Source organism: Palaemon carinicauda, chromosome 2, assembly GCF_036898095.1.
Source record: "Palaemon carinicauda isolate YSFRI2023 chromosome 2, ASM3689809v2, whole genome shotgun sequence".
Lineage (NCBI taxonomy): Eukaryota > Metazoa > Arthropoda > Malacostraca > Decapoda > Palaemonidae > Palaemon > Palaemon carinicauda.
Genome location: NC_090726.1, coordinates 148,979,246 through 149,005,027, shown reverse-complemented (window position 1 = coordinate 149,005,027; position 25,782 = coordinate 148,979,246). Strand labels below are relative to the sequence as shown.

At 42.9% G+C, this 25,782-nt stretch overlaps 1 protein-coding gene and 1 long non-coding RNA gene across 3 annotated transcripts in view; one reads left to right on the top strand and one right to left on the bottom strand.

Annotated features, from left to right (window-relative positions):
- The window catches only part of Gos28 (golgi SNAP receptor complex member Gos28), a 139,939-nt gene extending 126,356 nt beyond the window's left edge, over nt 1-13,583 (bottom strand). Inside the window, exon 1 of the mRNA XM_068359025.1 lies at nt 13,349-13,583. Within this exon, the coding sequence (XP_068215126.1) occupies nt 13,349-13,545 (197 nt within the window). The 5' untranslated portion in view covers nt 13,546-13,583. The remainder of the gene's footprint in view (nt 1-13,348) is intronic.
- A 5,402-nt stretch (nt 13,584-18,985) lies between these two features.
- Nucleotides 18,986-25,782, top strand: part of LOC137627730 (uncharacterized) — a 281,697-nt gene continuing 274,900 nt past the window's right edge. For both annotated transcript variants that reach the window (XR_011041210.1, XR_011041211.1), the window contains exon 1: nt 18,986-19,379. This is a non-coding gene — a long non-coding RNA (uncharacterized lncRNA). The remainder of the gene's footprint in view (nt 19,380-25,782) is intronic.

The window sequence follows — 25,782 nt, the reverse complement described above, 5'->3', positions numbered from 1 at the left end:
ATTTGGAAGTCCTAAGAAAAATACGTAAACTAAAACATTGGTAATAAAAAAATCAACATACAGTACTGTATAATCAATATAATCGATGCAAAAACTAACCTATACATATATGTGTACACTAAATGAGTTTGTTTCTTCATTATGATCAGAGATGAACGTAAACAAAACATTGGTTGCCATTTTTTATCGTGCTTTTTAGGTGTTTAGGAAACGCATGATATAAAATCGCCTTTTAATATTTGTGCCTGTTTTAGTTTAGGGTGCTGTAGTACATGTATTAAGTGTTCTGTACATTAAAGGGTAGTTTGTTAACAGTACTACGTACAAGGGAAGGTTTTAAAAGTCCGAATATACATGTTAAATAAATAGGTAAATATGCTGTCACTACTTCGCGGATTTTCACCTATCGCGCCCGCGTCTGGAACCTATCTACCGCGATAAACGAGGGTTCACTGTATATCGTGACTACGGTGACTGACACTCGACGTCACGTTGTGTCTACGGTGTCTACCGATCAACGTCACGTCAAGTCTGTGGCAGAAACGTCTGTACATGAACGTCATCGCTATGAACGGGACTGTTATGATGACTACAGCTAGGACGTTGAACTTGTTCTGAAGGAACTAATAAACGTTTCAACCGTCTCGAAACTTTACGCCCAGGCTTTTAAGAGACGAATCATCGGAAGACGAGGAAAACTTTGTCACTCCTGTCTTATGGCAAGGACGTGCTTGACGAGCAACGTCTGTACCTTTGAGGGAACGTCTGTTTGTTGGTTTACACTCCTCACCTCCCTTAGGTCCTACGACATTCCTTCTCCCTGGTGCAGGGGAGCCTGAAAGAGGTCTCGGACTAGGCAAGTGACAAGCACGAACGTGACAAGCACGAACAAACGAACCCTCCGCAACACAGAACATGTTTTTTGCACTTACTTCACTGATATCGCATTTTTTAATAATTTCACATTAGACATGAATAAAGCTGATTTCTACCTGAAGCACGCAATTCTCCCTTAAATCAAAAGGTTAGAATTGCGAAATGAGTCGTATAATGTAAGCACATTAGTACAAAATGAAACACACATGCAAAAATCAATAAACATATACATATACAGTGAACCCTCGCTACTTCGCGGTTCGACCATCGCGGATTCACCACTTCGCGAATTTTTTCCATAACCCATATATATACAGTAATATATATATATATATGTATGCATGTAATCATGTATATGTGTATACATATAAATATATATATATATATATATATATATATATACACATATACACACACACACATTATATATATATATATATATATATATATATATATATATATATATATATATATATATATATATATTATATACATGTACATATATATATATATATATATATATATATATATATATATATATATATATATATATATATATATATATATATATATATATATATATATATATATATATATATATATATATATATATATATATATATATATCTAAAGTAGGAAGATGTGATGTAGTTCTAAGGGAAAAGTATGGGAAATATGTCTGGGTAATAAGCAAAGCTCTACCTCCAGTTTGTTTCTTCATTATGATCAGAGATAAATGTAAACAAAACATTGGTTGCCATTTTTTATCGTGCTTTTTAGCGTGTTTAGGAAATGAATGATATAAAATCACCTTTAATATTTGTGCCTGTTTTAGTTTAGGGTACTGTAGTACATGCATTAAGTGTTCTGTACATTAAAGGGTAGTTTGTTAACAGAACTACGTACAAGGGAAGGTTTTAAAAGTCTGAATATGCATGTTGAATAAATAGGTAAATATGGTGTCACTACTTTGCGGATTTTCACCTATCGCGGCCGCGACTGGAACCTATCTACCGCGATAAACGAGGGTTCACTGTATATCGAATAAAACGGAAATATATAAAGTTAAAAAGATCAGTAACTGGGGATGAGACTAAACACTAGTTCACTAAGGACTACGTTTTCAATCTCTCACCGTACAGTGCCTTGGGACGAGAATAAAAACTAAAACGTTTTATCCTCTCTCCCCGTACAGAGACTTGGGACAAGAGTAAAAAACTGAATCGAGAACAACGTTACTCGCTCCCAAACTCCTTGTACAGAGACTTGGGACGAGAATAAAGATCGGATCGTTCTCTCTTCCTCTCTCTCTCTCTCTCTCTCTCTCTCTCTCTCTCTCTCTCTCTCTTGTCACTCACAAGAGAATGGCCCACTCACCCTTCGTCAATAACAGGTTATTTGACTAAAGGAAAAAACTGAAAGGACTCAGAAATTGAAAATTAACATGTTCCTTTAAATTAGTATCTAAAAAACTTCAGTTTGAAAGAAGAATGAACAAAACGTCAAAATCGATTTACTCTTTCTGCAAAGTGAAACCGTGATTCTCTCTTTCTCTATCGTAACGATAGAGCGCAAACTGCGTAGCATAAATAAACCAAACGTTAGTTCATCTTTGAAAAACAGCACGAAGACTATTCAAAGAATAAATTTCTTAAAATATTTTCTAAAAATATTCATCTCATCACTCTTACAGAGCAACTGTTTTAAACTAAACAAAAATAAAAGTTGAATGGGCTCAACGTTGTTTAACTTCGTTTTCCAAGTTAGGACCGCCTACAAAGAATAGGTAAAGGCCGCATATAAACAAAAACATAAAATTTATCTCAATGTTTAGTATAAATGGAAAGCTAATCGAAGAGGCCTAATAAAGGCGGGTGAGATATAAAATATATAGAGGTAAATCTATAAATATCAACAATAATTTATAAAGTGATAAAATAATTATTAAAAGCCTTTAACACACTTCCGTACACTGAGGGAAGGGTCGGCCATCTTTTCTCTATGGAAAAACCAGAGCGAGATTAAAAAAGCAAGGCCAAAAAACTTTTCCTCTCCTTTCAAAAGCATTTCTTTTGAAGATAGTATTGAATAATCCAACACGGCGAAAGCAATAAAACCAAAACCAAGTACTTCACCAATTCGGTAGAAAACTCGAGGTTTAGAGCGAGCGGAACCAACGTTGTCGGTGACACCGACAGAGAAGAACTGGAGTGGTTGAGAAGTATATGCGGTATCTGGCCGATAGTCGGCGCTGGTGGGCACACCCGCTACCTTCATGGCGATCGCTCGCGAGTTTTTTGGAATCTGTCGGGCCGTCGGAGACGTCAGCTATTTATATATTCACCGGCTAAGTTTAATATTTAAAAATACAAATTATCTACGAATTTGTCATTTGTTCCGTAACTGAAATACAAACCACGCTATTTACATGGAGTGACTTAACCCTTAGGAAGGGTGGTAAGTCCCTGCCATACTGGCTTTGGCTTGCCCGGGGATTCCATATTCGAGTGTTTACATACTCAGACAATAGGGAATCCCTGCTCCTCGCTAGCGGCTGTGAAACTGCGAAGGTGAAAAGTGACTCGTCCCAGGAAGCTGACCTGGAGTTCCTCAGATGGAAATCTAGGCTAGGACTCTCCCAATACCACCTCATCAGGGTATGGGGACATGACAGTATTACACTTAATACTAGGAACACAAGGAAGCATGGTTTACATGCAGTGGTTTGAGGTCAGCTGTGCAGAGAACCCAGGATGCTGCTTTCTCAAAGGGAGGAGAGGATGAAGAAAAGAATAAGGGCCAGACATACCTTTTCATTCATGCAGACTAAAACCGGGGTAACAATGCCCTCAACCTTCTGCTACTTGTCCATTAAGGAGCCTGAGGTTAGACCAGCTGTTGTGCAGCCACCACAGGGCCGATAGAAAACGTATCGAGCCTCCTGTGGGTCACGTCTTCCAGGTAGTGGGGTGTGAAGTTGGTCTGACGCTTCCACACCCCAGCTTGCAGGACCTGCGTCACTGAATAATTCTTCTTGAAGGTCAGGGACGTAGCTATGTCCGACATCATGCGCTCTAGGGCGACGTGACGGAGAAGGGTCAGGATTCAAGGCCAGGTGTATTACCTTGCGAATCCAGGCTGAGATGGTATTCCTGGTGACCCTTCTCTTCGTTTTCCCAGTGCTCACGAACAAGGCTTGAACCTGGGGACGAACTGCGGCTGTTCTCTTAAGATACAACCTCAGACTCCTTACTGGGCAAAGTAGGAGATGGTCTGGGTCATCTGTTACAGATCGGAGACTCGAAACCTGGAAAGAGTCGAACTGAGGGTCCGGCACTCCCGGGTTCTGAGTCTTGGCAACAAACTCAGGGACGAACCTGAACGTTACCTCCCCCCATCCCCTTGAATGGGCGATGTCGTATGAGAGACCATGTAGTTCGCTGACTCGCTTGGCCGAGGCCAAAGCTAGCAGGAACACCGTCTTCCAAGTAAGGTGGCGATCTGAAGCCTGGCGTAGTGGTTCGTAGGGAGGTCTCTTTAGAGACCTGAGAACTCGAACCACGTTCCAAGGAGGGGGTCTCACTTCTGACTGAGGGCAGGTAAGTTCATAGCTTCGTATGAGAAGAGAAAGTTCCAGCGAGGAAGAAATGTCCATTCCTTTAATCCTGAAGGCAAGACTTAAGGCTGAGCGATAGCCTTTCACTGCCGAGACTGAAAGGCGCATTTCCTCCCGCAAATACACGAGGAACTCCGCTATTGCTGGAATAGTGGCATCGAGTGGAGAGATACCCCTTCCACGACACCAACTACAGAAAACTCGCCACTTCGCCTGGTAGACCCCTGCGGATGACTTGCGCAGGTGTCCAGACATCCTGTTCGCAACTTGTGAAAATCCTCTCTCTCCAGGCGTGAAGTCGAAGCGAAGCTACGGCTTTGTGGAAGATGTTGGCATGTGGTTGTTTGAGTAGCTCGTGACGTGGAGGGAGTTCCCTTGGAGGCTCCGTAAGGAGTTGCAGAAGGTCCGGGAACCATTCTGCGTGATGCCATAGCGGAGCTATGAGGGTCATTGAAAGGTTGACCGATATTCTGGTCTTGTTGAGTACTCTCCTCATCAGACAGAAAGGGAGAAAGGCGTACACAGCGATGTTGTCCCACCGTTGTTGGAAGGCATCTTGCCAGAGAGCCTTGGGATCCGGGACTGGGGAGCAGTACAGCGGGAGCTTGTAGTTCAGCGCTGTAGCGAACAGGTCAACAGTCGGGGAACCCCACAAAGTCAGGACTTTGTTGGCTACCTGAGGATCCAAAGACCACTCGGTACTCACTATCTGTATCGCTCTGCTCAGACTGTCGGCGAGCTGCTAGTGTGATCGAGTGGACTTCGGACCATCTCAGTATCTCTACTGCAAGATGGGATAGCTGTTCTGAAAAGGTACCTCCCTGCTTGTTGATATAAGCCACCACTGTGGTGTTGTCGCTCATCACTACCACAGAGTGGCCCGCCAGGACTTGGTGGAACTTCTGAAGTGCCAGGAACACGGCCTTCATTTCTAGCAGGTTTATGTGAAGGTACTTTTCTGATTCTGACCACAGGCCTGAGGTCCTGTGGTTCAGAACGTGGGCCCCCCCCACCCTTACTTTGATGCGTCCGAAAACAACATCAAGTCCGGGGGGAGGACGAGAAGATCCACTCCCTTTCGTAGGTTCTCGTCTGCCACCCACCACTGGAGATCCGTCTGTTCCGGTTGTCCCATAGGGATCAGGGTGTCCGGGGAATCGTGTCCTTGATTCCACCGCGACTTAAGTCGCCACTGGAGAGATCTCATTCTGAGGCGACTGTTGGGAACCAGATGGGCCAGGGAGGAGAGATGGCCGAGGAGACGTAACCACGTTTGGGCTGGAAGTTCTTCTCGTGTGAGGAAAGGTCTTGCGACCTTCCTCAGCCTTGCTATCCTGTTGACTGATGGGAAGGCTTTGTGGAGATTGGTGTCTATGACCATGCCTAGGTATACCAGTCTCTGAGAAGGCTGCAGAGAGGACTTCTCAAGGTTTACCATGATCCCTAGATCTTGGCAAAGTTCGAGAAGCTTTCCTCGGTGGCGAAGAAGGGTTGCCTTCGAGTCTGCTAGGATCAGCTAGTCGTCCAGATAACGGAGGAGACGGATGCCGATCCTGTGAGCCCATGATGAAATCAGGGTGAACACCTTGGTGAACACTTGGGGTGCTGTGGAGAGACCAAAGCACAGCACCTTGAACTGGTAGATCTTGACGTCTAGGCAAAATCTTAAGTACTTCCTTGAAGATGGGTGGACTGGGATCTGGAAGTACGCGTCCTTCAGGTCCAGTGTGCACATGAAGTCTTGTGGTCTCACTGCAAGCCTGACCATGTCTGCCGTCTCCATACTGAACGGAGTCCGTTTGGCAAACCCGTTCAGTGTAGAGAGGTCGATGACTGGTCTCCAGCCTCCAGACGCCTTTCTCACAAGAAAGAGTCGACTGTAGAAGCCTGGGGACCCGTTCACAACCTCTTGGAGAGCGTCCTTCTTCAACATGGTCTGGACTTCTGCCCGGAGGGCCTGTCCCTTTACCGATCCCATGGTAAGGGAGCTCAATGACACTGGATTCGCTGTCAGGGGAGGTAGACATGAGATGAACGGAACACGATAACCCTGACTGATTACGGAAATCGTCCAGGTATCTGCCCCGAGTTGCTGCCACCTTGTCGCGCAACTTTGTAGGCATCCCCCCACTGGTGGACATGCAGGGGGACTGCCAATCCTAGCGTTTACGGCCTCGGTCGTTCCCTCTAGGATTCTTGCCTCCTCCCCTGGAGGACTTCATACCCCTTCTGCCCTTGGCAGGAAAGGGCTTAGACACCTTCTGCTTCGCTGTCGTTGTCTTCCTAGTGTCCTTAGCTGGACAAGGTTGCTGAGCTGCTGGAGGTTTGTAAGGCCTCGATGTCAGGGCCTTGTGGATGAGGGAATCCTGATTGGACTTCCTCCACCTCTCAGAGGCTAGCTCCACGTCCTTTGGCTCAAACAAGCTCTTACCGAGAACGGAAGTGTGTCTGAGCCTGCTAACATCAGAACTGGGGACCTTCTGGTGGAACCTCTCAGCCACTGCGTCCCAACGCTTGAGAATCGTGTTGGCCCACAAGCTCGAGACTTGATGGGCCAGAAACTCGATGGTTCGCGTGCCTGAGAGTAAGAATGTCTCCAGTGCCTTCCTGGTACTTTCTTTGGACAGGTCCTCAGAACGTACCAGGATGCCCAGAGATCCCAGCCAGATGTCCAGCCACGAAGTTGCATGCATGGCACACTTCGCAACTTTCTCCTGGCTTAGGATCTCAGTTGCAGAATAGGACACTTGCCGGTTGGAGAGTCTCTCAAGTGGGACTCCCCCAGTGAGTTCTTCCACCAAATGGTGTACTGGAAGACTCAAACAAGTCTCCTCTAGGATTTCAAAGTACCTCCTCTGATGTACTCGAGGAGGAGGGAGGAGCTTGTTACCGGCACTGGATCTATTGGAGGAGGCAAGCTCAGAGAGCTGGCCTTCAACCTTGTCTCTGGCACTCTTCATCCCCTGAGACCAGGGCAAAGCTGCACTGGCCCTAGAGGGTTTCTGGGTGCCGTAGATTCGGTCCAGAACCGTATCCTTCCCTTCACGAGGAGGAATCTCTGGGTCTGGGATCCCATTGAGGTTCCTCATGAGGGTCAGGACTTGCCAGAACGCATGTTCTGACTCCTGGCGCTCTCCTCTTGACGGACTGGCAGCGAAGTCTCCCGTCCCCAGAGGCTCTTCCTAGGGAGACTCACGGACGTTCTCCAAAGGTCTATCTGGTTCCTGTCGGGTCCTTGCGGAAGACTTGGGAACAGTCTTCGAGTCCTTCGGCTCCCTCCTAGGAGGGATGCAGGACTCCAGCAATGAAGGATGTAAGGCCTTCACCACCTCTACACGAGGGGACTTCTAAGGAAGCGGCGGAGTTTCCCCCATTGGTGCGATGGGGGAACGGACCGGATCTTCCGGCTCTCCTGAGGATGGGTAATACTCATCCGCAGAGGACAGAGAGAAAGTCTGAGGTGGGGTAGGAGCCTTACGTAAGGACTTGCGAGGGGACAGGATAGTCCTTGGAGAAGTTACCACGTCTGGGACTTCTCTCTTCCTCTTCAGGGGGGAGAAAGTTGCCACTGATTTGTGACCCAAGTCAGAAAGCACAGGCTTCATTGCCTGCATAAGCGCTCTGACAATGGTACCAAATCAGGGCTGCTGGCTGACAGTCGCGCTGTCAGATACTCCCTCTGGAGGGAAGGGGATCGTTCGATCCCTTGGAGGAGTCGACACATGAGGGTTCGCCTGTTAAGAATCTGCAATGAAAAAGAAGAAAGATCCTTAGACCTGTCTGGAAACCTCCCCTCCTCCGGCGAGCGCACTGTTCTACGCTTGCGGGGAGGGGAGCGCGATGTTGACCTGTCCGCCTGTACCCCTGATGTAACTCGGGCGTGATCGCATTGGCGATCGTTGCGCCGATCACGCTGGTGATCGCGTGAAAAGCCCTGATCTGGATCGCGCGTAAATGAATCATGCGCAGCAGGATATTCACGCTCGCGCGTGAGTGTGGGCATGGGCGTGTGAGGTTGAGGGCGCAGGCGCGTGGGTGCGCGGGCATGCAGGAGGGGGCGCGGGCGAGCGTAGGAGATGGCGAGGGCGTTTGGCGCACAGGAGCTATCTTATGAGGAAGGGTAGAAGGCTGGATGCGAGGGCGCGCAGTGGGCTGATGGGCTACTGATGAGCGCGAGTGTACGGTAGCATGCTGGCGCGTGTCTGTAACAACCGGGCGTGGGCGCAATTGCGCCGTCTGGCGATAGCGCGAGGGTGAGTTCGCTCGCAGGCGAGAGGTGTGCAGGTTGTGCAGCTGCCTTAGGCGATCGTGAGATAGCCGGGCGCGCAGGGGATCGTGGGCGCACAGGTGTGCGTTGTTGCGATGGGCGCGCAGCAGGAACTGGCCGTGTAGGTGTGCGATGTTGGGATGGGCGCGCGTCGCGCGCGACTGGAACTGGGCGCGCAGCTGGAACCTCGCGTGCTACTGGAACATTGTGCGCAGTTTTTATATTGCGCGCCGTTAGCAGAGAGTCCAGGGGAACCCGTGAGCGCCCGTGCGCTATCTTGGGAACCTCCTAGACTGCGCGCTGTGATGTAGAAGCGCGCTGGTGCGTTGGCGAGCGCGTTTGCGCTATAACAGGAACAGCGCGAGGTTGGCACGCATCACCCTTAGTAGTATAAGAGTGTTGGGGGTCTAGAGACACCTGTGAGCACCTGTGCGCTTACTTAGGTGCCTCTTGTCCACACGTTTGTCGTCTAGAGACATCTGTGAGCGCCTGTGCGCTAACTTAGGTGCCTCTTGGACCGCGCGTTTGTCAGGAACTGCCGGGTGCGTGTGCGCAGGTGGGCGCGGGAGTGCTATCTCAGGAACAGCTGATGGGCGAGGGCGCGCCGATGGTTGTGGGCGCGCAGGGGAACCCTGGCGTTTAATTGGAACATTTGCGCGCACGCGCGCAGGTGAGCGCCGTAGCACTAAATCAGGATCAGCGGCAACAGCAGGAGGGCATGCAGGTATAACCTGGCGCGCAAGGGTATGATGCGCAGTTTTGTGCTCGTTGCCCTTTTGCCCCGAAGGGACCGGTGCCTGCGCAATGACAGGTTTAGATGGCACGTAGCGCGCATCTTCCTTGAAAGGAGATGGCAGGACAGCATGTCTGGAGGGTGACTGGATACAAAGTCCCGAAGGACGACCATCCTCCGACGGGGATCGCGAACGATCCCTGGAGAGGTCTAAGGTGGTAGCTGGCAGGAACGGTGATCGGTGAGTTGTCTCCTCCGCAGAGGATTGCGGGGATGACGAGCCGAAGAGGCGCCTCCTAACTCCCTTGTGAGGAGAAGGAAGGGCTCTACGGCGAAGGGGAGGGCGAGCCTTCCGCCTTATACGCCCACGAGGGGCCATTGGATCAGAACTCTGACCTTCGTAGGGCCTCCCCAGAGGAGTCTCTGCTAGTGAACTCCCCCGGGGGGGAGAATCACCGGCAGAAGAGACCGTAAGACTTAGTTCCTCCCTCGAAGGATGTTCGGAGGGGGAACCTGAGCCTTCAGCTACCTCAGCAACAACAGGCACAGGAGTTTGAGCAGAACCACTCGATGCCTCCGTCACAACAACGTCAACGACCGACAGAGGATCTATCTCTGTTGTCGTCGGCGTTTGTTTAACAGCCACACCCAGTTTGATCATGTCAAACAGGGCTTCCCTGGAGGACGAACCCTGAAGCCCCAATGAAGCCCAAAGCTGTAATAAATCATTATTATTAACAGGAAGCTCAATATTTAAATCCTCCTCCGGGGGAGGAGGGGCAGCTGCTTCGCTATGGGAGGCAACTACCTCTCCCGCACCCCGGGATCGGTCAACAGCAATACGGTCTACGCTACCACTTGCCGGCCTCTCGGGAGAGACCGCTCGAGTGGGAGCTTCGGAGGAGAAAAGGGCTACGGAAGAAGAAGTCTTGGGATTTTCTCTCTTCAAAGGAGCCTCTGAAGGAGAAATATCCCTTTTAGCCTTCTTCTTGCGTCGCCGGGCAAACCTCTCCCACTGGGAGGTAGACCACTCCCTACACTCGATACATACGTTAGACCTATCACACCGTTGGCCCCTACACTGAGGGCATAAGGAATGAGGATCGGTGTCCAAGACCTACATAAAGGTACCACAAGGGCGGCCGGCTTATCCAGGGCACGTACGCATGATGAAAGAATAGAGGCCAACTTCAAACACACAATGAAAGAAAAAGCAAAACAGATTATGGCAGTCAAAAACGGAGGAGAGCGCAGACAGGTCTGTCGTCTCTCTGACCCAAAAGTAAAGTGAAGCACTCACTGTGTGTGTGAGGGGGGAGGGGTAGCAAGTTACCCCTCCCTACCCCCCCCCCCCCGGCTAACTAGCAGAGGGGTAGTAAACCCTTGTTAAAATTCTTATGGCTCGTCATTCCAGCCACGCTTTAGTAATTATCCCATGTAAATAGCGTGGTTTGTATTTCAGTTACGGAACAAAGTCAAACCAACCAAGCGAAAGCCATTAACCAAAAAACAAGTACTTCACCAAAGCTGTAGAAAACAGGAGGTTATGCGCGAGCAAGAAAATTTCAATGCTACGCCACAGCGGCAGAGAAGAACTGAGGACTTGAGGAATGGTTCCAGTATCCTGGCGAGTGGTGGCGCTAGTTGTACACCTAGCAACCCAATCTTCGATTGCCTGCGAGTTTTTAATTTTCTGCCGGACGTCAGAGACGTTAGCTATATATATATCCACCGACTAAGTTAAATATTTAAAAATACAAAATACTTCCTAATTTCTTATTTGTTCCATCACTAAACTAACCTTACACTATTCAATAGGGATGACTCACCAGTTAGGGGGGTGGTAGTCCGACATTTGGCTTGGTCATTGACCCGAGTTTTAATCTGTACAGTATTAGATATTAACCGGAAAAAACCTTGGCACTACAAGTTTGTTAGTACGGGAACAAAGCCAAAATTAGAGAGGCAACAAGAGTACCTCTCTAGTGCTTGCGGCCAAAATTGAAAGAGAGTGCAGGGCTGATTGTTGAGTGGACGTTGCTTACCCTCCCCCAGCAAGTACTGTAACTACTATTACCTCATTGAACGTTTAAACACCCGTTCCAGGTAAGCCAAAAACTTATTACATCAGAGGATGCCGGTTTGTATTCGTATAAGAACAAACTATATTTCACAAGGAAAAATAATCACAGGAATATGACCTATCCCAACGTTACCCATCTAACCTGGTAAACTTATAGAATGGTGCAATAAATGGTTTGTAGAAAATAATTTTTATAATGTTTCCAGGTGGAAATCCAGTTTTTGAGTTATGGTGAGTCGACTACCATAACTGAAAAACTATGACTATGCGCTAAATATCATCAACAGTTAGTTTTGAAACACCTTGAAATTTAGTGTACTTGTCTAATTGTATTGATATTTAAATCAACTTTAATTAAATTCGTTTCCGACAGTCATCGTAATAAAAAAGGTTACCAAAATCAAAACCGAGTAACAATAATGAAACACTGGAGCTTTTGTAAAGCAGGACTTCTGAACACACTGAAAACAGGGTTTTCCATACCATTTTCTATGGAGTCGTTCATAGCAGTGTTCGTCGTACAAAAAATACTCCTTTAATAATTGAACTCATGATTTATTGGTTTTTGCTGCCATACAATTGCTTCACTCATGATTAAACACTGCAGTATTTCACTGCTCCTATGTTCTGGCAAGCGGACTATGGTTCGCTACGCGCGTTAGCCCTATGGACTAGTATTTTGGAATTAATTTTCAATTAACAAAGGCGCAGCTTTGCACTCCAGCATCTACTCATACACGGACTTGGCTTCCTTTTCCAATGATCAGACTAAATATATCAAACACAAGTTTCTACCTTAACCTTTTCTTATGATTATATTTCAATTTCAACATTGAAAATTAATAACAATGTGGTTACGAATATAAAATATTATGCCCTTTATTTTGTTTGAGCAAAAACCTTATGGTATAAGCACCACCTGTCAGTGATTAACAGAACTACCAGGTGGAAGGAAGCACCTTATATGCTCAAAGATGACAAAAGGAGCCAAACAGGTATTAATTTTTATCAAAATGTGTAACTTCATTAATTGAGGTTTCAGCGAGTAGTATTTGGGATTCAAAGTAGTGTATTTGCAAAGATCTATTCAATTATGCTAGTTTCAATGTTCTGGGTGTACGCATGATGACGGCCAACTAGGAATAGGGCAGTGTAAGGGTAGATGTTAGCCCCATTAGGTAGGAACTAAGAATATGGCAATGTAAGGGGGGTAACAAGGGGGCGTTAGCCAACCCTTTGGGTAGGGACACAACTTGTAGGTTAGGTTAGGTGGGGGCATTTAGGTTAGGTGGTGTTCTTGTGTAGAGGTTTTGCAGAAGTTTTTTTTTTTTTTAAGTACAGCGGCCTCATTTTACGAATGGCTAGAAAACGGGAAGGAATTTCCATTATCTATGCATGCAGGAGGACCTGGCAGCTGATCTACAAAGGCTACTAATGTCCTGACTAATATTGCAGCCCTAAACTAACCCAAGGTTCCCTTGCAACAAGTCCCCGTCCAGGATGCTCGATAAAATTGCATAAATGACCAATAACATTTTTGCTGAACATGTTTCTGGTGTATTTTAAGGTATTTTAAACGATTTTGATGACAACTGTAGAAAAATATTTGTTCAAAGTTACAAATACATCTAAATAACATTACCCTCTTATGCACCAATATCTTATAAGCGTTACACTTTCTGTGAAAATTGATTAAATGATTTGAACAATCAAAGCAACAACACCACGACATTCTTAGCCTATCTTATCTAGTCTACACTAATGTCCACTTACATTTGGTCTCCCGATAGAAGTGCTACCGTTTCACTGTTAGCGTTACTGGCTGAACTGGAGCCATAACTGGCTGCAATTTTACTGAAAGAGACTAGTTTGACATCGATTTCACTCTCTAATTGCCTCGCCCTTTTCCGTAGATCTTCGAAAGACATGTTTTCGTTCGCATGAACGTCTGGGTCTCCTTTTGTTGACATTTGCAATGCCTGACACAACACCCTCCTGTTCCATTGAGCACTCGAGTTGAGCAGTGCGTATTATTTCCTTAACATGCAATATAAATTCAGAAAATATTATTTAAATGTATATGTGACTTGATTATCTGCTTTTACGCGTATTTCATTGTTCATTTATATGCAAATATAAATTGCATCTGATTAAAATCGATTAATCATTTCCTCTCATCTACACATTTCATGTGAAAGAGACTACAGACAATAAACATCATCATATAATATCTTTAATTTACATCAAACGAGGGGTAAATTACAAGCTAACTTCATTATAGACTGCCAGAGGAATGCTTCCCAACTACCACGTCACATATTAGAACAGGCAATGAACCCCTAACATAGCTCCGTTTCGTAGGCTAATTTCAAACAGAAAACTTTATTTTTCTGCTTTTTTTAAAGATATATTTCAGTAAAGATTATATAAAGTATTTTATATCATCCCATTGCATATCAAAATAATCAATGTTTCGTACAATTCTCTTTGCAACCAAAGTTTTCATACAAGTCATACGAAACTGTACTTATTTTTCTCCTGCTAAAATAGCCACGTACTGTAAATGCAATGACATATTTTCATGTAAACTTTCGCGTTACAATTAAAGTTTATGAACTGTCAGGGTTTGAGAATGTAATAGTTGCTCTGTAAACTCTTCCTTAGTGCGGAATACTTAAGTGTAATTTATCCCCCAGTGCGCGAATGAATAACGTAGTGAAACTCGCAGGATATCACCTTAGAAACATTTATTTGTATAAGGAAATGCCTAAATGAGTAGTTTGTCAAGAAACTTGTGATTATCTGTGCTATTAAGTAAGTATTAAAAACTACCAAAAGTACAGCTTAAGAAAGTACAAAACAATGAACAGAGGAGCAAGATTGATAAAAGGTGTTCCACCCCGAGTAAAGATTATTCCTATAATAATTGAATTACACCGGCAGCCTGTCAGTGTCCAAAATATCTAAGAGAATTGCTACATATCGTAGCCTACACACAACAAATTGTGTTGACACTAGAATAGTTACAGATGGTCTCTAGTTATTGAAACCAAGATGTACCTCTACTGTAGGTCCTAGAGATTTCATGTATGCAGCCCCAAGACTGTGTAACAAGTTTCCACTAGATGTACTAAAGACTAAAAATATTAAGGCCTTCAAGAAGACGTTGGAGACTTTCTTGTTTTCTTAAGTCCTTCGATAATGTGGATTTGACAGTTAATATTGTCGGTCTTACGGGTGTCTGGTGGGCGCCTTACATAGTCTTAGGGCTGCATATTTGAAAGCTCTGGAACCTACAGTAGAGGTACATCTTGGCTTCAATAACTTGGAACAATCTATAATTATTATCCTATTGACACCATTTGTTGGCTGCACGGTGTATAGAAATTCTTTTAGATATTTTGAACGCCCATTTCTGATAACTTGCTGAATCATTGCACTCATCTTAAACTCTATTCTAACTTTAGTTTTACGGGTTTATTTCTCGCCCTCCATCAGACACTAAAGTCTGTTCAGGCGGGCGTTGGTGTTAATATTTTGCTCTGTATCTTATCAGTTATTTCGCTAGCATTTGTATTCAGGCTTAATAGTTTTCAGGTCACTATTATAACACTTTCTAAAAAAATAAGTCTTCAGGTTTTTCTTGAAAGCTGCCACATTTTTGCTATTCTTGACATCAAGTGGAAGGTCGTTGAATAGTCTCGGTGCAGCATAACTAAACGTTCTTCCTCCTATTGCATGATTCACACTAATTTCGAATAGTCTATGTGGGTCATCAGCATGTCTAACTCTTACAGCGGCGCTGGTAGCTTCAGGGTAGGGGACCAAGCAATCACGAAGATATTTAGGCTTATCACTTGTAAGTGCTTTGTGAGTCAACAAGCAAATCTTAAATTCAATTCTAGCCTTAACAGGTAACCAATGTAGGTCGATCAATGCAGGAGTTATTCTCTCCCGTAGTTTAATGCCTTTTATCAGTCTAGCCGCCCGATTTTGCACATTTTGAAGCTTTCTTAGTAGTTTATTGGGCAATTTATAGTACAGAGAATTGCAATAATCAAGCCTTGATATTACGTGACTAATCACTAAAATTTTTGTACTGCCCTCTGTTAAATATTTTCTAATAAATGCTATGTTTCTCAGGTGATAGTTACACACTTTCACTGTGTTCACAATTTGGTCCCTCATTGACAAATTACAATCTATCAGTACACCCAAATTTTTCACAACAGGCACAATCCCAACATCAGCGTCACCAATTTTTATACTTTGAATTAACTGGTAATTCTTCAAAGCCACCTTTGTACCAAAGAAACATACATTCTGTTTTATCATAATTTAATTTAAGCTTTTTCCTCTGCATCCATGTTTTTATTTCAGTCATTATCTCAACAATTTTCTTCTTTGTAGACAGTGTAATTGAAAAAATATGGAGTGAGATCTTTTATCAGTCTTGCTCCTCTTTTTGTTGTATTTTGCAATTTAAGTTGCACTTTGTGTAGATTGTGATAGTTGGAGTTATGGTAACCAATCCTGGTAATAACACAATTTATCACACGTTTCTTTACAAAATATTCGTCCAGATCCTTTATTTATTTATTTATTTATTATTCTATTTTTGTTTTACAAAAGCAGCGTTTCTAATGTAATACCCAGTGATTCTTGCTGCATCATTTATGTTAACACTGAGAGACATATTACAAGCAAGTGATATACCTAGGTTAGATACTCCTGCACTTAGAAGGGGATTACTCGCTGTATCTGGTTAAAAAGCGACTGAGAGCATTTCCTCATTAACATGGTCCACCGTGGCTTACATTGCTCGCAAATAAACATTATTTCCTTGCTCCTCTATTCTGGTATGTGATACATAGATGTGCTGTGCACACCATCCATTATTATCATTATTATTATTATTATTATTACTATTATTATCATTATTATTATTCTAAAGAGATTGGAGAGAAAGATTGATGAAAATGCAGGATTTAGAAAAGGTAGAAGTTGCACTGACCAAATTTTCATTTTGAGACTTGTACAGCAAAGGGTAGAATATAGAAATCCCATTTTGAAGGCATTTGTGGACTATGAAAAAACCTTTGATAGTGTGCACTGGCTAATTTTGTGGAGAGTCCTGCCTTATTATGGAATTCCTCTTAAATATGTATATTTGACCAAGTCTGTTGATGGGCATGTAAGGACACCGATCCCTTCGTCGTCCAGAAAATCGACAAACTACTTATTTATTTAAATTCTCTCTTCGCCACACTGTGGTTTCCTATGTATATATATTCCGCTCTACCAGAGCTACATTTTGATATATGTATCATTTCATAACATGTTTCTGTTAACCCATAATTCATATATTTGTAAGTGTAAGAAAACACATATATTTTGGCGGGCACTTCAATCTGATTTGGCGCCAACGTCATCCTACCTTTCCGTCCGCACCTTGTAATATACTTCCGTGCACATTCGAATAAAGTACTTACGGGCTGCCCAAAGGCAAGAGCCCGTGTCATGCTATATGCATGGCAATCTACACACACACACACAAGAATAAAGTATCAGTTGATCTTGGTGACGCTTGTCTCACTGTCCTTACAGGCATAGCAAGTGCAAAGTTAATGTTAATGGGGTCTTATCAAATGAATTTTCAGTGAGCAGCGGAGTACTCCAAGGGAATGTGTCGTCACCTATATTTATCCTCCTCATGGATTTTGTAATGCGCAGAACAGTCAGAGATGGTGGAGAAGGGTTGGACTGGATTGGTGATAGGAATTTAGCAGACCTAGAGTATGCTGATGATGCTGTCCTTGTTAGCAGAACACCACAGGATTTGCAATGCTTGCTTACCAGAATGCATGAAATGTCACACGAGGTTAGGCTGAAGATAAATAGAAGAAAGACAGAGGATGAGAATGGAGTATGCAATGGAAGATGAGATATCTTTGGAAGAAAGGATTAATGAGGTAGAATCATTTAAGTGTAAGGACACCGATCCCTTCGTCGTCCAAAAAATCGACAAACTACTTATTTATTTAAATTCTCTCTTCGCCACACTGTGGTGTCCTATGTATATATATTCCGCTCTACCAGAGCTACATTTTGATATATGTATCGTTTCATAACATGTTTTTGTTAACCCATAATTCATATATTTGTAAGTGTAAGAAAACACATATATTTTGGCGGGCACTTCAATCTGACTTGGCGCCAACGTCATCCTACCTTTCCGTGCGCACCTTGTAATGTATTTCCGTGCGCATTCAAATAAAGTTTTCTACGGGCCAACCAAGGGAAAGGCCCGTGCCAAAAACAAGTGTTGGCTTTAATACCCCAACAACAACAACAAATAAAGTATCAGTTGATCTTGGTGACGCTTGTCTCACTGTCCTTACATAAGTATTTAGGAATTATGATCTCCAATACAGGGTCTTTAGAATTAGAGTTTCATGAAAGATTTAAAAAAGCCAATCAGACAATGGCTAGATTAAGTAAAGTTTGGAAATCAAATCGCCTGAAATTACATATAAAGAATAGACTATATATCAGTTTAGTGAGGGCGATGTTACTCAGTGGAAATGAATCATGGTATGACAATGAAACACTCGGCAATAGATTTAGTAGATTTGAGAACAAAACCCTCAGAAGGATATTGGGAGTTAAATGGCAGGACAGGATTAGAAATGAAACTATAAGAGTGATTACTCGAGTGCCATATGTGGCCGAAATCATGACGAGGGGTAGATATAGATGGTTTGGGAATGCTCTTCATACTCCCCAAGAGAGATTAGTTCATCAAACGTTCAGTTGACCTTGTAAGGGTACAGAGAGACAGTTTCCTACACTGATGATTTATTGACGAGAGAGTCGGACTACATATAGACGTGCAGATGTATAAGTAGCACGGAAAAATGCCGAAGGCGGATTAGCCAGGCTTAGGTTTAAATTTGCGTTTTTTTGGTACAAAATCATGGAATAATAATCTTAATATAAAATGTACATGTTTAATTATTACACCAGAAGGAAGCGCGGAGAATTCCGTGTTTACTGATACAGAACAAAATATCTCGAATTTGAATACAAATGCATGAAATACATACAAAGGATTTATAGACATAGAAACACACTTGTCGGAAGGTGACCGTACAGGCTCAACAAGGTACTAGAAGAGTTGGAAGCCCCAGGCCTACATGGCTGAGTACTATGAAGCGTGAAGTAGATGATGAATGGAGAAGTATTGAATGAAAAGCTCAAGATAGAGACGGCTGGCGAAGTCTAACCGAGAACTTTCGCGTCAATATTCGCAGGAGGAGACGATGATGATGATTTTCAGGAAGATGGAAAGAAATAAGTGAGTCTACTGTATGTAGCTCAAACAATCATATGCAGAGGACAAAAAATAAATCGATGTATATTTTTTTTTACAGTGAGGTGAATAGGGAAATTTAAAAATGTAGATTATATATGGTAGAAAAAAGACAAAATATAATAGGAGAAAGTAAAGTAAAGCATATTAAAAATACTAAATCTGAAGCGCCGTTGCAGAGACCTATGAGCCTATGACAGTGAACTCCACCGGTGCGAAGTTCGAAGTTTCGAACTAGTTTAGTAATCGGTCCTTGTTTATAGTAGTTATAGTAATGAAAGATTGTGTGTTTGTGAACCCTACAGAAATGTTATAGATAATCACAGTGAACTGTTTTATATATGCATGGTTATTAATTTTAAATATACCATGTCTCAGATCAGTGTTATGGAATTTTAATCGATTACAAAGGCATCCAAAGAAGATAACCGGGTAAGGCATATTGTAATTTTCCCTAGGCTATGATAACATTACCCTTGATCTGTAGTTTTAACTTAACATTACAGTGGTAAATATATGGAAGAAAACTTACTATGGTTTTGATAGCAAAATATATGATACTTTAATTTCTTGCCCAATGCATGAACACTATATTATTATTACTTGGTATCTCGTGTTTTCAGTAAAATTATATTTAAGGACAGGGAAATATTTCGGACAGAAAATATTCATTATATTACCTGTACTTTAATTTTCATATCCGGTAAATTTGTATTGTATTACAGGGTGTGATTTCGAACTGAAAATAAGTTTTCCTATAGTAAATAACGTGATTAGGTAATTTTGTATTGTATTACAGGGTAAGATTTCGAACAGCAAATATATGTTTTCCTATAGTAAATAACGTGATTTAACCGAATTTGATGTTCATTTCAACCGGAAACAAACAGATCAACCAATTCGGATAACTTTAATCTGCCGAATTGGTTGATGTTATTACTGATGAAATGAAGGTAAAAGCTGGTTAGATCACGTTATTTGCTACAGGAAAACACATATTTTCTGTTAAAATGGTTAAATATAATCACTGATGTCATATATGTGTTAAAATACTTAAATAAGCATTTCTTCAACGGTGTCACTTCTCTTAAACGAATGTACTGCGAACGATAACATTAGCAACGTTACCAATAATACACAGTGTTACCAACTTTGACGTATGGTACACAGAGTTACCAACGGCACGATGACATTACTAGCGATAGCAATGATAGATATTTCCTTACGTATTCTAAATAATTTCTCCATATAAGTTTTACTCAATATATAAATAGTACAAAAAGGGCACAGAACCTAACAAACCCACCTAACCTATCCTAGTAGTATGACAGGTCACAAACCTCAGGTATTTACTGAAAACGGTAAAATTCTCCTTACCTTTACGAAGACGACGCCGAAACTTGCGGGTCACGGGAGTCTTCCATGGGGGTAGACGACTTTTTCCCAAAAATGTACCTTTATAGGAAGTAACGGTATAACCACAACGACGTTTCTTTTTGGTTTTAGGTATGGTGGATTCGGCATTGCAATAAAACACGTGAATATCTCTCCTGTAAGATAGGGGGGAACGACACTTTGGGCACTGCAAACGATGAGCAATTACATTGTGTGATTTCAGGAAAATATCAACATTGGCAGTAGAATCATAAAAATCACCATGGAATTTAGCAAATGCTTTTAACTACGGAATACTGCAGCCGTTACAAGTATCTATAATTTCCTCCATCGTAAAATACGAAAAAATAAATCTCACTCGAAATGTCGGACACCTGACTAGTTCAAAGGTTACAAAGGAAAAGGGCTTCGTAGAAGAGGGATGAACAGACCTCTTAAAGAGACAAAGGAAGGGGGTAGGGAAATATCAGTTGTCAACCCCCTTGTGTAAACTTTGAATACGTATCGGTTCCTGATTGGTTAACAGAAAAATAAGGGAGTCTAGAGGGTAAACATAAATGAACTGGGTAGGGAAACTAGTCCAGGGAAAGTATTTATGTGAAACTGGGGAGTGAAAAGGAAATAAAAACAATATAGGAAGGTAAAATGGAATGAATGATAAATAATATTGAAAGAAAATATAAAATGAGATGGTTTTACCATGAATGAACTGGATAGGGAAACTAGTCCAGAGGAAGAATTTATGTGAAACCGGGTAGTGAAAAGGAAATAACAAAAGAAATAAACCCAATTTAGGAAGATAAAATAGAATGAATGATAAATAATATTGAATGGGAATATAAAATGAGACGATTTTAAAAGGAATAGGATAATAAAACGAGTAATAAAATGGGAAAAAGCTTCTGCGCAGGGGGGAGGGGTTTCTGCGCAGGGCGAAACTGGTATGCACAAACGAACGAACGTACGGGTGCTAATGTTAGCATGGAATGTTAACATTTGATCTACATCGGACATTGGCAGCACTGGTTACTGTATTTTTTCATGACACAATTTTTGCAACGGCGCCTCCAAAGTTTATCCAGATATACTGTTTTGTATTTTCCTCCGATTATTATATTTTCAAGAAGGTAATGTATAGAGAAGAAAAGGCTTGTTTTACGTTATATATCTATTCCCCAGTATGTTTTCCCCACCCAAAACCCCGAGTTCCCACTGGGGGTCCCCCATTATCGTAGGATATAGATGTATATATATTTCTGAAACTATTCATTTGCGATGGGAACGAGTGTCATTTTCGAAGAGAGCGTAATTTTTTCTATAAGAAAAAGTAGTTGTTTTCCTAGGTTACATTGCCCTGTAATACACTACAATGAAACCCGTGAGGTAACCGAATTTGACCTTCATTTCAACCGCAAACAAACAGATCAACCAATTAAAGTTGCCGAATTATGGATGAAATGAAGGTGAAAACCGGTTAAATCACGTTATTTCCTACAGGAAAACATATATTTTAAATATTTAACTTAGCCGGTGAATATACAGTGAACCCTCGCTACTTCGCGGTTCGACCATCGCGGATTCACCACTTCGCGGATTTTTTCCATAACCCATATATATACAATAATATATATATATATATATATATATATATATATATATATATATATATATATATATATATACATATATATATATATATGTATGCATGTATTTATGTATATATGTAGGTATGTATATGTGTATACATATAAATATATATATATATATATATATATATATATATATATATATATATATATATATATATATATATATATATATATATATATATATATATATATCTAAAGTAGGAAGATGTGATGTAGTTCTAAGGGAAAAGTATGGGAAATATGTCTGGGTAATAAGCAAAGCTCTACCTCCAGTTTGTTTCTTCATTATGATCAGAGATAAATGTAAACAAAACATTGGTTGCCATTTTTTATCGTGCTTTTTAGCGTGTTTAGGAAATGCATGATATAAAATCACCTTTAATATTTGTGCCTGTTTTAGTTTAGGGTACTGTAGTACATGCATTAAGTGTTCTGTACATTAAAGGGTAGTTTGTTAACAGTACTACGTACAAGGGAAGGTTTTAAAAGTCTGAATATACATGTTGAATAAATAGGTAAATATGGTGTCACTACTTCGCGGATTTTCACCTATCGCGGCCGCGACTGGAACCTATCTACCGCGATAAACGAGGGTTCACTGTATAATAGCTGCAACTCTGTTGCTCGACAGACACATACAGTAAAAAACTCGCCAGCGATCGCTATACAGGTTGCGGGTGTGCCCACCAGCGCCAACTGTCGGCCAGATACCACTCTCGATGTAAACAAAGACTCAATTTCTTCTCTGTCGACGTGTCGACAAGACGTACTTTTACTCGCTGTAGAACCTGGAGTTTTCTCAACATATTTGGTGAAGTACTTCATTTTGGTTTGAGCTTTCGCAGTGGAGGTGTTTTATCTTCATCTTAAATCTTGAACTCGTTCTTGGATAGATTTAATTTTTGATGACAAAGAGAGTATGGACTTTCTTTGACTTTTAAATGGCCGACCCTTCCCTTAGACGGAAGTGTGTTTAGGCTTTTAGCAATTATCTTATCACGTTATAAATTAATTATAGATTTTCCTCTATATATTTTATTTTTCAATATTAATCTTACCCGATGATCATGTAGCTGTCAACTCTGTTGCCCGACAGAAATCTAAGGTCGGGATACGCCAGCGATCGCTATACAGGTGGGGGTGTACACAACAGCGCCATCTGTGAGCAGGTACTCAAGTACTTCTTGTCAACAAGAACTCAATTTTTCCTCTGTCGTGCCACCGGCAAGACCTACTAATACGCCGTCCCTAACTGGATTTGTTTTCACAACTTTTTGGTGAAGTACACTATTCCAGTTTTGAGCTTTCGCTATGCAGGGGTTTTATCTTCATTTCAAAACTTGAACTCGTTTTGGATAGATTTAATATGGTAACGAAGAGAGTATGGACTCTCTTTCACTTTTAAATGGCCGACCCTTCCCTTAGACGGAAGTGTTGGTGACGAAGAGAGTATAGACTCTCTTTCACTTTTAAATGACCGACCCTTCCCTTAGACGGAAGTGTGTTTAGGTTTTGGTAATTTTGCTTAATCAGTTTTTTTCCTTTAACAAATAATATGTTTTAACGATATATAATTGGGCTCTTCTCTCAGGTTCTAAGTCAAGAGAGAGAGAGAGAGAGATAGAGACGGAGGGAGAGAGAGGAAAATAAACGTTTCGTTCAAGCGGGTAACGTTGTTCTCGTTTTTTACTCTTCTCCCTAGTCGCTATAGGGGAAGAAGGTAAAACGTTTCTAGAGTTTTATTCTTGTTCCCAGGCTTTATGCGGTGAGAGATTTTAAACGTAGTTTATTTGATCTAGTGTTTAGTCTCTTTTCCAGCCACTGAATTCTTTATCTTTCATTATGTTTTTCTGTTACATTGTAAAACTGTTTTCGCAATTACTACCTTTTAATGAAGGATAGGATTGCGTGTTTCAGGTACAAATCACTTAAAGTTTCGAGTTCAGTGAAATAAGTGCAAACAGAAAATCAAAAGTGATAAAGTGATATGCGCAAAGTGTTACAGTGTTGTGTTCGAGGGTTCGTCTGTTCGTGCCTGTTGTTCACCTAGTCCGATACCTCTTACAAGCTCCCAAGCCCAGGGGAGAAGTAATGTCGAAGGACTTATGGGTTCCACAGGTCTTGATCGACGAACAGACGTTTCCCTCCGTGGTTTCGGGTGTATCTACACACGTTGCCGACGTGATCACCCCACCCACACAAAGACGAGAGAGCCCATTTATTCCTCGTCTGCGGAAGAGGTTTCTCGCAGAAACCATGGACCAAATCTTGCAGCTTTTAAGTGCAAGTCGGTCCCTTCCACGCAAGTCCAACGGCCTAGGTGTAGCCACTGGGTCAGTTCGGACTCGCTCCAGTCATCCGACGACTGCACACCTCCCAAGAGAGGCAAGGTGGTACCGCAACAGGCAGTAACTCCGTCTGTTGCCGCACCAGCTGTTTTAGACCCTCAGTCACAACGGACAGTAGCTCCGTTTGTTGCCTTCTTTCATAGACCCTAGTGGTCCATGCTGCAGACTATACAGTCTCAGCTTGCTCCTTCATGCAGGAGTATCGTGCTGGAAGGTTGACAATGCACCTGTTAATCTACAATCTTCCACGGTTGTGCGCTCAGCAGATACTGCGGCTGCCTGCTCCCACATTCCACCTGTGAGAGCTCCACCTCCGATGCGCAGTCGACCCTGCCAGACGCATGTTCATGCTGCACCCTCCATTGACATGCGTGAGCTACCGCATCAGCAGTGGGAAGGTGCTGTAGAGCTGCCGTGTTTTGACACAATGCGGCATGCTCCGCAACCCATGCGGCATGCTCTGCATCCCATACGGCATGCTCCGCAACCCACGGCAGTCCCTCCCACGCTCCAACACTCCGCTTTTGTTGTTGCCAGCTCCCACACTCCGACTGCGGAGAAGGTTGACGATGCACCCGTGGGCCTACACCTACCACGGTTGTGCGCCCGGCATGGCTTCCTGCTCCCACACTCTTGTTGTGAGAGCTCCTCCACCCATGCACAGTCAACCCTGCCAGATGTATGATGACTCCCACAGACACACGGAGCACTCCGTTGCCGTGCGTGAGCTACCACAAGCTGCCGTGTTTTGACACGGTGTGTCAGCCTCCGCAACACACTGTGGTTACCGCCACTCGCCCGCAGCAAACTAGTCAGTCAGGAGTTGAGGCTTCCCCACACAACTTTGGTTGTTGCCAACTCACAGACTGTCAAACAGTTACATGACGTTGCCTTCTGGTCTGCTACTAATACACCAGTGCTGTATGTCCTCACGCTCCTATTGTGGTTGACAGTTTTTGACAGTTCACAGACTGTCAAGCAGTTTCATAACGTTGCCTTCTGGTCTGCTGCTTTTGCACCAGTGAAACCCTCACTGAGATAACCTAGCTTTTCTCGGACATGGTTCCTGTAGATGAGAAAGTGCTGTTCTCCCTCCTTCTGATATTCCCTTGAGGACTCTGTCATTTGGAGAGGAGCCTTAAGCTGCTTAGCCTCCAATGGGCTTTAATTAAAGCATAACATGCTTCCAGGGAGGGTAAATGGTTCCGCTTCAGTCGCTAACCCCGTCTGTTGCCACACCTGCTCCCATAGACCTTGGGCTTTGTTGCAAGACATGCAGTCCAAGCTTAGTCCTTGATAGAGGATTTTTTACGGAGAAGAACCTTCTTGCCAACGACCTTCCTACCGGTTGGTTGTACGCCCTGTTGACGCTGAGGTATCCTACTCACGTCCGCCAGTTGAGATGGTTCCTCCACCGGTGCGACCCAGTGTGGGTTGCCAGTC